We start from the raw sequence: 12,857 nt of genomic DNA, 5'->3' as shown, positions 1-12,857 counted from the left end.
TTGTTCACCCTGTGCCATTGTGGAGCTGTCCCCTCCCTGAGAGCCCGGGGTGTGAATGTTTGAACTATTTTCCTTTTCCCACTCGGCTCCAGTGCGGAGTGGCTGAAAGAATTGTACAAAACTGTCCCAGGAGCTTTAAGGACTGTAACTCAGCATATCCTGGCTGCCCAGCCCCTGCCAGGCTGGATTCAAGGTGTTCCCGGGTGTTTCTTGTTTGCTGTAGGTGACTCATCCCAACCCTTCCTCCTCCTGCCCCTTCCCGCTGTCCCTTGTGTGCCCACTGCTCCTCTGCAGCCTCTGCCAGGCTCGGAGGCACCTGGCCCTGCTTCCATCATCCCCAGCAGGTGTCTGAGGCAGCTCTTCCTGCAGGACAAGGCAGAGCTGCACTCAAGGTAAGCAGAATTTCTAAACTCTGTCCTATTATCGGTCCTTTTTTCGCTCCAGGTCGATCAGAGCAGAAAATTCTGCTTTTCCACCTGGACATGGCCATGTCCTCGAGCTCAGCTGGGTTCCAAGGGGCGGGAAAGTTGATTATTTTCTATGGTATTTAAATACAACATATGGCAAGCTTTAGTGAGGAACTAACTGCGGGCTTTTGGCATTAATAGACACAGGAAAATCGATTATTTTCCTTGGTATTTAAATACAACATATCGTACGTTTTAGTGAGGAATTAATTGCGGACTTTTGGCATTAATAGACACAGGTGATTGCAATACTCCAGGCTGGTCAATACATCAGAAAGGTGAAGCTTGGCCTTTAGCCAGAGTACTCTGCAGATCGCAGATTTTGCTATCATTTTCTCTCATATTTTCAAAGCTTTTACCACTCTGCCAGGACCAAACCAAAGATTTTTGAGAGAGAGAGAGAGAGAAAGGAGGATTTTCCCAAGCCTTGAACTTGGCACACCACAGTTCACATAACATTAAAACCAATTAAAAATACATCTTTTTCCTTCTGAATTATTTTCTGCTTTACAATGGAAGCAGTGAAGCATAACTTGGGAAAGGGATTGTTTCAGAGCTGTAGAAGCTGGTAGTTCATGTTCCTTTTGCAGTTGGGCTGCATTCCAGCTGGCCTGAGGGAGCCCCCCACGAGGAAAAGATCCTTGGAACTCAATGAAAAACCTGCACCTAGAAAGGAAGCCTAAGGATGGGAATTACTGCAGCTCCTCCTGACTTTTAAGGGCTTTCTTCACATCTTGAAGAATGTTCTTGTATCAGAATGATCTCTTTTTCCCCTCTCAGTCCTCAAAATTTGTCTTGTCCCGATAAAAGTTGTCAAATTCTCTCTCATGATGTGAGGAAGAACTTCTTCCCATGGAGCCCTGGCACAGCTCCCGGGAGGATGTGGGTCCCAAACCCACCTGCAGGAGCTCCTGTGTCACTGCTCCAGGTGACCCTGCCTGGGCAGGGGTTGCTCTGGGTGATCTCCAGAGGTCCTTCCAACTAAATTATTCTATGATTCCGTGATTATCTAATTCACAAACACATTGGGAGAGCCCCTTTATTTTCCAGAAAACCTCTTTGCCTTCACTTTTAATAACTTCAGCTTCAAGGCATGGGATAGCAAACGAGAGAAAAATGGACTTGATCATATGAACAGAGGCGTGAGCACTTTGGGAAAAGGAGAACCATTCCATGGGAATGCCAGAGCTGGAATTTTTGTTTGCACAGCTCTGGAGCCACACTCGGGGACAATCAGCTGCCTCGGCAGCAGCGATTTGGAGCCGTGCTGGCAGAGCTGTGCCATCACCTGCTCGGCAGCTTGAGACGCCGCCAGCTCGATTCCATTTTCTGTGTTTGTACCGCCACTGCTGCTGCTCGGCTTTGTCTGTAGGTGGCAGTGACCTGTCAGTTTTCTGTGGTACACGGCAGAAGCAGCACACGTGTATTTCGCATCTCATACAGCGGTTTGAGGTCGGAGGGACCTTAAAGCCCATCCAGTGCCACCCCTGCCATGGCAGGGACACCTCCCACTGTCCCAGGCTGCTCCCAGCCCCAATGTCCAGCCTGGCCATGGACACTGCCAGGGATGGAGCAGCTGCTCTGTTCCATGTGCACAGTGGAGAGCTGAGTTTGGCGTTTTGGGATCACATTGTGCAGCAAGTTCTCCCACTTTTAGCAAAAAAAGGCCTCTAGTTCCTGTCCATCTTTCTATGAGACAGTTCTTGTGAGTGAAAATATTTTGAAATTCCACACGGCCACTGTGTGTGTTTTATCTCAGCGAGAATTGTAAACTGGATTTTAGGAAATGGCTGAGCTCCCCTGGAGCGAAATCTGCCAGAGATCAGAGCCTGTGGTCCCTGCTCTGCATCAGCTCCAGACAACTCACTGGCTGTGAGGAAATCTGCATCAACGGGAAGCTGGAGGGGCTGAGAATCAGCTACAAATCATGGTTCAAATTTTAAAAAAGAGAGGAATTTGCTTCTCTCTCCCCCGACCCCAGATTTTACAGCAGATGTGAGAAAGGAAGGGAACCTGCAAATGCTCCATCCTCTGCCTGAGCTGTGCCCTGGAACAAACCAGGCCTTGGGAGTGCAGAACAAAAGCAAATCCTCCAGATCCAAGCACACACTAAATTTACCATCGAGACCGAGCAGCAGGGCTTGAATCTTGTTTTTTCTCCTGTCATAGGATAACCCTGGAAGTTGCCAGGAAACAGAATCCCAGAGCAAGGACAAGAGGCCTTTGTCCATCCACGGGGAGGCACTGGCTGTTTTCCACCCCAAATCAGAACTTCTGATTTATGCTGGGAATATCAGCTGGGGAGATAAAATCCCTGTGAAATCCCTCAGCAAACAGAGCAGAGCCATGGGTTGTGGCTGAGAGCTGGCCCCGCTCTCCCATTCCATTCCTAGAGAATGTGATTTACTAAAACTAAAGTTTTCCTTTTTTCTGAGAGCTACAGTGGTTTAATTAAATTTAATATAATTTATTTAAAGGAGGTGTTCTCCTCCATTCTTTGCAGCTTCACTGATTCACACAGGCAGAAAGCAGAGCAATAATAAATTTGGGAGCCGTGGTGGCTGTGCAGGACATCCCAAAGGATGAGCACAGCTCCAGTCCTCCTCTCTTTGGACACCTGCCTCTCTCCAGGCATGGCTCAGGAGACTTTTTCCTCACTGTTTATTTGTGTAGCTTTAACAGCAAAGACACATTTATATCCTGTCTATAGGAACTCCCCTCTTCACTTGGGTCTGCTTTGCCCTTCCACCATTTTCAGGGGGTGTTTGGCCCCAAAGAATTTACAGAGCAAGCCCAAAGCATACATAAAGGTATTTTTAACTAAGGGGAAAAGAAAAACAAAACAAAACCCCCAGAAGATTTATGTGAACTTGTACACAAGCTACAGTTCAGAGTTTCCATGTGTGGTTCCTTTCCATGCTGCCCCTTTTCTTTCTCTCTGCCTTTTTATTAAATAAAAGCCAAACCAAAATACACAAGCTGCTGTAATTGATGCACAGGTTTTAGCCTCATTCTGCTGCTGACTCCATGCTGCTCTCTCCTGAGCCCCAAGGAATGCTGCAGGTGTGACTGCAGCCAGTTTGCCTCCACAAACAAGAAAAGTTTGTTGGTTTGTGGCGTTTTTGGGGAGCAGCTGTGAGCCCTGAGCACAGGGGGGTTGGGGCAGACTGGTTGGGGCAGGCTGAGGATGGGGCAGGTGCCTTGGGAAGGCAGGTGGGGCTTCTTTGGGATTTTAACAGCCTGTCCCATTGGCTGCCTCTCAACTAGAACTGGGCAGTGAATTCATGTCAATGACAGAGAAAGGGTTATTTGGGGTCTTTGTCTCCTCCACCTCACAGGAGTGATGGGGAATACTCTGAGTGTGCCGGAGGAAGCTGAGGATGACAACACCTGCACAGTGAAGAGTTACCAGGTGAGCAACCCCGCTCTCACCTCCCCTGGCTGCTGCCAGTACAATATTCAACCCCCTGATGTCCTAAAAACTCTGTTCTCTGTTATTTCAGCCTCTCTCCGAGTCTCCTGACAGCACTAAAAATGGCTCTGTGGTGTTTGCTCCGAGCCCTCCCCCAGCAGTGAATGGTGAAGGTATGGGCTGGGACAGGGGGTTGGGTGTGCCCTGAGGGAGCTTTGTACTGTACAGTAAATATCAGTGCACGGCTTGGAATTAGGGGATGAGCCCAGGTTCCGGCTCCTCCTTGTAAGTGTGGTTCTACAGAAGCTGGAAAGTTTAAATGCAACAAAGAGAAAAATAAGGAATTCCTGCTGAGAAATTCAACGCTGAAAAAAATACTTTGTTATTCATTGTTAAGAGAACCCTCTCAGTCTGTCACAGGCACTTGAAATATCTAAATTTAGGTAAAAATTACTGAAGGCTGGTATGTGGATATGCAGATGGTTTCGATAACAGCTCAATCCCTGTTCCATGGCCCAAATTTCCCAGTGCCATCGCACTATAAGTCATTTTCAGCAGTTGCCTGCCAGCAAAGCCTCTCTCTGTGTGTTTTTCCTGGTGTAAACCAGCAGAGTTCTGAGGAGTAAATAAAAGCCAGATGATGTGCTCTGCCTGAAGACCTAGCAAATACACGTACATTTTACTCCTTGTAGGTAAAATGAAGCATATGGGACTGTTTTCCTTAAATGGATTACCTAATTAATGTAATTGCTAAATCAGTTTAAGTGGCAAGTTGAAAAATTAGATGGTTCTATGTAGGTGTTTCTTGTATTTTAACTTTATTCCTCTTTGAAAAGCAGTTAAAATCATTGAGATACAATTGAAACCTCCATATTTGTGCAATGTAATCAAGGTCTTGGTGGAATAAAAGTGATAGAAGTCATTACTATGGAAAACATGGTAGTGTTTCTAAAATGAAATACTGCAACAAATAGCATTTTTGGGGTCTAAAGTGAGGATTTTTGGGGGAGCCAGAGCTGAAAAAAGGGAACCTTTTTGTACTTTCAGTAACAAAAGTACTTGGGGGAGCAACAGGTGATGGAGGGGAAGGCCAGAACTGGAAGTTTTCTGTCTCTAACTTGCACTACAAGGAGCAGAAATGCAGGACAAAACAGGAACAATTCCATGCAGGGTTTGGGTGGTAATTACATGCAGATTGAAACAATGACCTGCTCCTAAAAAGAACAACAAAGGAGTTAAAAAGATTACAAATGGAGAAAAGTTGAGTGAAGATGCAGCTCCTTTGTCCCAGAGGATAAATCCCATTCAGCAAATCCTGCTAGCAGCCAGAACCCAACAGAAATCCTGATTGCAGCAGCTCTGTGTGCCCCTAAGACCTGAAATGTGAAGTATTTCAGGTGTGTTTTGTGTTCTTAGAGAATGATCATTGCTATTCTTGCTGCTGGCTCCTCTCCCCCATTTCCATTCATTTCAGGACAGCTGTAGGTAAATAACAATGCAAGCTAAATTAGGGAAACAAGATGATTCTTGGAGCATAAACTTTATTTGCACTGAATAGTGGAGGTGGCAAAAGGATATCAGTGAGTTCCTTATCTTTTTAAAAGACAGGGAGAATGTTTTATTTGGGATTAGTATTTGCTGCAGGAATTCATTCAGGGCTGTTGTACCCTGTACTCGCCTGCTCTGCTGCAACTCTCGGTGCCAAATGTCGCCTTGTAGCCCTTAATGGTTTCTCCATGGCCATTAAAATCTATTTTCTCCACAATTATCAGAACACCAGGGGAGAAAAAAAAGTGCTGTGTGACTCTAATTCCATGGCTAAGCAAAACATTTGTTTGTGGCTGGCTTGTACTCAAAACAGAGGAATGAGATGAGCTTTAAAGTCCCTTCCAACCCAAACCTTTCCACGATTCTGTGATATTGCATTAACCATTACTCTTCTCCATACAGTTTTTCTTAAGTCAAGGAAAAAATATTGGTCTAATCTGCCAAATTCCAGAAAAAAAAAATCTCCTTGAATGTGTTCCTACAGAAGAGGGACTTTGTGTAGCCTCAAACTTTCCTTTTTAACACACCCTGATGAAGGGAAGGGGAAAGAGAGACAAATCTTCTGCAGTGTGACTGTCTTTTGTTAAAGAGTTGAAAGGCAAATGCCCGAGCAGGAGCAGCCTGAGCTGCGGTCTGTAAATTTTGTATTGATTTTCATTTCAGAGCAGCTTTGAATCTCAGTCACAAAGAGCAGCTTTGATCTGCTCGCAGACCTGGCCTAGAATTTGGGAGGTTCTGCTTATCTTTGTGATTCTGCCTCTGGACTGAGGAATAAATCAGGAAAACCACGGCACTTCTGTGTCTTTAAAAACAAAGATATCACGCACTTTTCACCCAAATACTGGGATTTCAAGGCTTTTCTCCCTCAGTTTGCTGGGCCTGTTCAGTGCAGCCCAGCCCAGCCGTGTCCCACGGGTGGTGGGATCTGCTCTGCCTCTGTCAGAGCAGCCTTTCCTTGGAGCAGCTGGAGCTGTCCTGACATAGCACACACACAGCAGAGCCCATGGCAGTGACATTTTCCAGGGCTTCCATTCCTTCCATGATAATTAGAGATAAAAGGAGCTCCATAGGTTCATGAGCTGCTACTTGTTTAGCTGGTTTTCTTAATGGTGAGCTTATATCCCTATTTTTATGCTGAAGACAGTTTTCCTGTGGTTCATCTGTTATCTGTTATATAAAGCAGAAGTTCAGCATCTATCACAATTCTTTTCCAATAGATATTGTTTCTCCTTTCTTTAGCTGAGGAAGGGTTTTTGATTTTTGCTTCCTTCCTGAGTTTCCAACTATAATTAGAAGTTCTTTTTCAAACATTACTACAGGAGGCTCAGGAAACTACAACCTAGTGGCCCCAGCTGAGTACCTAAATAAGTGCTGGAATAGCTGGTAATTTGTACTTTTGCTTTTCCTGTCAGGGCATTGAAATTGAAATAGGCGCTTGTGAAATATCACAGGAGGATATTGCTGGCCAAGGATTTTTGCCAGGGGAGTTGTTTCCTTACAGGAACAGCAGTAGAGAGAATCCAGGGAAAGAAACTGGAAATCTCTGCCTGTCCAGAACAGGTTGTGCTGAGGAGCTCTGGCCACTCTGCCCAGAAGCTGGGGCAATTTTGCTGTGAAAAGCCAAGGAATAGCCCTGAAAACGGGGATCTAAAATGGTTCTGTTTTCCTAATCTCAAAGAATTTAACCAATGAATCTGAGCACTGAAGGTATGTGTTGTGTGCAAGATGTGTTTCAGTCAGGGTTTTCTGGTATCTTGGGTTTTCTTTCTCTTAAAAGAAAATGTGAAAGGCATAATATTGACTAGACTATTACAATTATAATTTGAAATAATTTCAATTTTGCATTGAAACTGACAATTTTGCCGTTCTAATTCAGCAAGTCGTTTTGAGCCTGTCAGTTTTTCACAGTTATAATTAAATAGATCTAAATTCATCCTTGAAATGTGGCAATGATTGACAGGGAAATGAGATCCATATTCCAGCCCAAGTAGGAAAGAGAAGCTGAAGCTCAGGGGGAGCTGTAAGGTTTACCTCTCAACAAGACCCTTTTTTTTGGGGGGTTTCACACCACATCATCTGTGCAGCCACAGAACAGATCCAAGCAAGATTATTTTTCTTTTGTCTCTTGTTTCTTTTGTCTTCTGTAAACAGGAGCTGCCTTTTCCTGTCTGTGAATCCCATACTGGGGATTTTCACCTCAGCTATGGTATCAAAGCACCATTGTCTTATAAAATCATAAAATACACTGTTCAAATGAAAGATTTTTCTCACCTAAAGGTGTGATGGTCACGTGTGTACACACGGAATGATTTGTGTGAATTTGGGGGGGGGGGGGGGAAATGTGATTCTGAACTGCAGTTTGGAGGTCAAGACAGTCAGAAATGTAAGGACAAGAAACCCAGCTTGGATATGATTTTTAAGTATTCAGATCAGGCTTAAAATAACCTGCAGGCAAAGGAGAAATACAGGTAGGAGCTGCACTGTGGAGAGCAGGCAGCAAGGCAAGGAAAAATATGCGAAATCAGTTCTGACTGCACAGCCCTGCTGGGAGTTCGGCGAGCCAGGAAATGGGATCAATCCTGCTGGTTTCCAGTCTTTTTGTTTCTTTAGCTTTGACAGAAGAGTGGGTAATATATTGATATGTAACTGTCTCGAGTTTTACTGGGGTTTTTTTTGCCTATCACTCACTTTGATTTGCTGTCCACTGGGCTAAGTAGTGACAAACGGGGCTGGTATCTGACTTTGGCAGCTGCGAGGGGGTTTGCAGAGGGTAAAATTTGCACTGATTCAGTGAGGGGTGGCAGGGAAGCAAAGAGCAGCTCTGGGGGATGAGCAGCAGCACCGGGGTCCCTCTGTGCGCCCCTGCGCGGCTCAGAACCGGCTCATCACAGCCGTGATTAACGGTGCCCCGTTCCTGTGGGATAATTCCCGTTTATCCCTCTGTTCCAGCGGATGCCAAGGCGGGTGCTGGACGGGATAATGCGGCCATTTCTTCGGCGGAGACAACGGAGCAGAGCCCCGCTGCCCGGGCGGGCGGGCAGAGCCGCGGGAGCGCTGCCAGGAGGGCTCTGCCAGCTGCCAGGCCCCGCTCTGTGCTCGCCTTTCCCTGGGCTGTACCAGGGCGTTCTGAGGAGCCAGCGGCGGCTCCAGCCCCCGGAGCAGAGAGCCTTGATGCCACCGGGCTGAACAAAGCCCCAAGTGAGGGCACACAGGGGCCCGGGGCAGCTGCGCCCCAGGAGGGAACCCATAAAAACCTGGGCCAGGCCCCGCTCCAGGACATCGAGCTCACGGGGACACCTGAGGGACAGGATGTGGCCGCCCCAAAGCCCAAACATGTGACCCTCTTCGACAGGATCTTCAGGCTGGAGAAGGGCAAGGAGAGGACACAAGGTGACCCTCAGGAGGGAAGGCAGGGGTTGGACGTTCCCAACGGGAGCATCACGGCCGGCACACCCAACGGGGTCCCGCTGGGCAAGGCAAGTGCTTCCCCAGAATATCCACTGATTCCATTTTCACTAGTGAAACCTCGTGGGAATGTAACAGAGTGGGATAACTCCATGTGGGGGTGGGAATGGATTAATGTTACCCTTAAAATGACCACAGTTGGGGTGGCTGGACAGAGGTGTGGGAGAGGAACCTGTGGCCGTGGGGTGAAGCTCTGTCTCAAAACACAATCCTGGCACTGACCTCCAGTTTAATTTAATTTATACTTCCCTGAAAGGTTTGGGCAAGACAGCTCCAATTGCCAGGAGGAACAGCTGCCAGATGCAAATAAAAGCAAAAGCACCTGAAACTAAAATTGTTTCTTGTGCTTTAAGACCTTGGAGTTGGACATGGGATGGTTTTTTAAAAGTTCTTTGGTGTGTTTTATGCCATTCTTAAAATAGTCCCACTTCCTGAGCAATAGCAGCTGGACACCCTATTCATCAAAATAAGGAATATTATGCAGCAGTAATTTTTGTACTCCTGCCTGTTGTGATTTTTTTAGTCAAGGAAATGTCCATTAGAATAGATTTTACAGGATGAGAATGTGATATAAGAAACTATGGATCTTGCCTGAAGAGCATTCTGGTCAAGTTAATGCGAGTTTAGGTTTTGCCCTTCCTGCCAAGTCTGATGTCAGCAAAGGCACTATAGGATTAATTTTTAGGTAATTAACTACTGAACAAGCCTATCCCCTGGATGGGAATAATGCTGTAACTCTTAGTTCTGCTGAGAGGTGGAATACAGGAATTGGTGATCGAGTTCAAACCCTGTCCAATGTCAGGAGCAGGAGGGAAAACCGATGTGTAAATACCATTTTAATAACAACTGCTTGTTTTGGGCAGGTTGGGCTTACAAATAAGATTGTGATCACTGATGCTTTGGGTAGTGTTGAACTTAACTTGTGAGATACTCACTGCTTACACTGCCAGCATTGCAAGTTGTCCCAAAAGTCTTTTATTTTTAATCTACTTTGTCTTCTCTATCTTAGACCTTCTCAAATTTGAAGATCACATTTCTTGTAAAAAGTTACACATTGTGTAATATTTTTCTGAGGGTTCATTTTTAAGCAAAATCGGCCGCATTTTCCACCCCTGCCCTTCAGGAGTGCTCCCATCGCTGGTGTTTCAGACACCTCTGGATGCACGTTAAAGAATCCATGAAGGCGTCCAGCACCTAGGCAGGACAGGGTGGATCATTTGGAATGAATCCTCAGTTCAGGCCAGGCTGGCACTTCTGTGTGCAGCCTCTTAGAATGAGAGAATTTAGAATTTCAACACCCCGAATTCCTGCAGATATTTTTGACTGTCACACACCAGTCTTCCCCGTGGCTGGCAGGAATCGTCTCTTTTCCCACCAAACGCCACATTCTCATTTCCTATTTTGCTGTCGCTGCACTGCTTTCACTTTACAGAGTGGGGGAGGTCACAGTTGGTGCTGCTGAAGGAATGGTGTGAAAGTGGAAGGAAAGAACAATTTGGAGCCGTTTAAACTAAAATTCAGAGTTAAACACTGCTGGGAGCAAACAGTCCTGTTGAAAGATCAGATGAGGCAGTGCTGTAGGAGCAGGATCAGGGACAGAAGAGAACCTAAATCATTCTTGCAGTTCAAACAGCTCCTGGAAGCACTGCTCATCCAGATCACGCTTTGTTATATCCATAACACCTGGATTTCTTATTAATTCCTACTGATTTGGAGTTCTGCTCCAGTCCCCTTGTACCCATGCACACCCTGGAGGTCCCCGATGGGAATAACCTGGAAATGCCAGGCACTGCTGAGCTGTGGGTGGTGTTTGGTCTGACTGGGAGTGTCTGCAGGATCCCAGCAGCTTTTGGCACTGGGAGCCTGCCTGAGAGCAGGTCTGCTTCCCAAAAATGCCTCTTCATCTCAGGTGTGTGCTTAAAGCTGCCCCATGGAAATCTTTGAGGACTCACAAAATCGGGGTTTGAGTCCCTCTGTGTAAATAAATGGCAGAATTGTATCACAGGGGAGAGGAATTTTAACCTTATGCTTGAATTTCTGGGCTATAATTTTGTGTTTGATTCTTCAGATATGAAAAGGAATATGTGGTGAAGGCAGAGAGGAGTTAAGCACCTTTTCTGTGGAAAATATATCAGCTAAACACTCCAGCGCACTGCCAAATTTAGCTCAATCCCTAAAACAAAGGCTGTGGCTCTGCCTTGCAGCACAGTTGCCTTCTGTTCCCTCTGAAGTTCCAATTCTCCTGTAGGATGGGAGAATGACCAAGCCTAATTTAATTACTGTTACTGTAGTAACTACAAACTGGTACCAAATAATCATACTAAAAATCAAGATACTGCTGCCAACAGCTCCTTTTTCTCTCTCTCTCTCTCTTTTTTTCCCTTGTGGATTATGACTTGTAGTATCTGTAAATGCTAAAAGCAAAGCAAAGTTTCCCTGCACTGAGTGCCAAGACAAAACAAACAGCGTTGCTGGTGAGTAAGAGAGAGGCTCCACAGTTGTAGCTTAAGAGCTGCACAAACATTCTGTGTTTGCTGAGCCACTCTTTATTTTTGTGGTCTACAAAACTACATTCAGAGCACAGCATAATTAAAACAAGGGCAGAATTCATGAATTCATGAAGCATTTACTATGTAAGCCAAAGAAAAGATAAATTATATGCCTGAAATGTTTCACTGAGCCATGATTCATGCAAACAAAAGTGCTGGCAGGAATACATTCTTTTGATATGTTTGGGGTGGTTTTTTTTCCTGATGACTGAACTGAAACGACAGTATATTTAAGGTGTTTATTACCCCCAAATTTAGCTTCTCAAAGACGTGAATTAAACATTTACATAGCCTCTATTAACTTCTAATACTGCCCTTTTGTTATTCCTAGGATTTCTTTCATTATTTGCCCCCGGGGCTTTGAGCAGGGAACTGCCACAGAGGCTTTTGTGGTGATTTTGTGGCTCTGGAAACGTGATCCTGTAGCGCTGTGCATTATCTGTGCCTGATTTCTGGGTTGATGGCCCGAGCCTGTGCTCCTCCTGCAGGAATATTCCCATGGGAGCACAGGATGGATCACAGCCCCCCATCCCAGCCCAGATTTGAGTGTATCTCTGCAGCCAAGCGCAGCCTTGGCTTGGGAGTCATAGAGAGGGATCCTCAAGCAGTGCAGGGTCATTATGGGGCACATGTGAGCTGTGAGGTGGGAGTTCGGGGATTTTGGGATGGCCCCAATTCTCAGGATCTGCAGTGGCTTTCTCTTCAGTGTGGCTTTGTCAGGGAGATGCCCTGGATCAGCCAGTGGTGCCAGAGGTGCTGCAAACAGCTGTGTGCAGCAAAGATCCTGCCTGCTGAAATGCATCCCAAAGCCAGGGCTTGGGTTTGTCTATAATTAGAAAAAAATGATTAAATCTGTTTATTTTTCTTGATGGCATCCAGCACTAAAGAGCTTGATGGCACCAAGCACTTGGGCTGTGAGCTGCTTTTGTTCAGCAGCACTTCTGCCCCCGCCTTGCCATGCCTCACTTGTCCCTCTCACACCTGGAGCAGAGCCAGCACTTTCCATGGGACCAGAGCTCTGCGGGTGCCACCCCTGGGCTGGCATGGCCACGCGTGTCCTGCACGGGACAGATTGTTCCTGGGGCCACTCTGGGACTGGCAGCTGCACAGAGCGGTGTTAGACCCTTCTCAATGGCCTGCTGAGCATTCCAGCAGTGCTGTGCTGCTTCCTGGGCCAGCTTGGAAAACTTGGTGGGTGGGGAACTACACAGAAGTCCCTTCTGGCATTTCAATGTATACTTTCACTGCCTGTGTTCTGTTAACACTGCCCACTCCACACCCAGCTGATCCCTCTGAAGCTTTAAAGCATTTAAAGTCAATTCCTTCCACTGGTGACATGAAGAAATCCATATTATACAATTGTTGTGGTATTTTAAGCACCCAGCACAGGGAAAGGTTCTTTAGAACACTTTTATT

At 46.1% G+C, this 12,857-nt stretch overlaps 1 protein-coding gene across 6 annotated transcripts in view; it reads left to right on the top strand.

Moving 5' to 3' along the window:
- Window positions 1–296: 296 nt before the first annotated feature.
- The window catches only part of BCAS1 (brain enriched myelin associated protein 1), a 35,978-nt gene continuing 23,417 nt past the window's right edge, over window positions 297–12,857 (top strand). The window contains exons 1-4 of one of the 6 annotated variants that reach the window (XM_042045163.1): window positions 297–392; window positions 3,806–3,879; window positions 3,971–4,052; window positions 8,377–8,903. In XM_042045163.1, coding sequence (XP_041901097.1) covers window positions 3,811–3,879; window positions 3,971–4,052; window positions 8,377–8,903 — 678 coding nt within the window. In that variant the 5' untranslated portion in view covers window positions 297–392; window positions 3,806–3,810. Of the gene's footprint in view, window positions 393–3,805; window positions 3,880–3,970; window positions 4,053–7,100; window positions 7,135–8,376; window positions 8,904–12,857 lie in introns of those variants that run through there. The other 5 variants (XM_042045138.1, XM_042045170.1, XM_042045130.1 and 2 more) reach the window with 5 other exon arrangements.

The sequence above is a fragment of the Corvus kubaryi genome, unplaced genomic scaffold, assembly GCF_017639235.1.
Source record: "Corvus kubaryi isolate FWS band 111438036 unplaced genomic scaffold, C.kubaryi_AGA036_p1.0 134, whole genome shotgun sequence".
Classification (NCBI taxonomy): Eukaryota; Metazoa; Chordata; class Aves; order Passeriformes; family Corvidae; genus Corvus; species Corvus kubaryi.
Note: the sequence above shows the minus strand (reverse complement) of the source record. Positions and strands in the feature narration are given on the sequence as shown.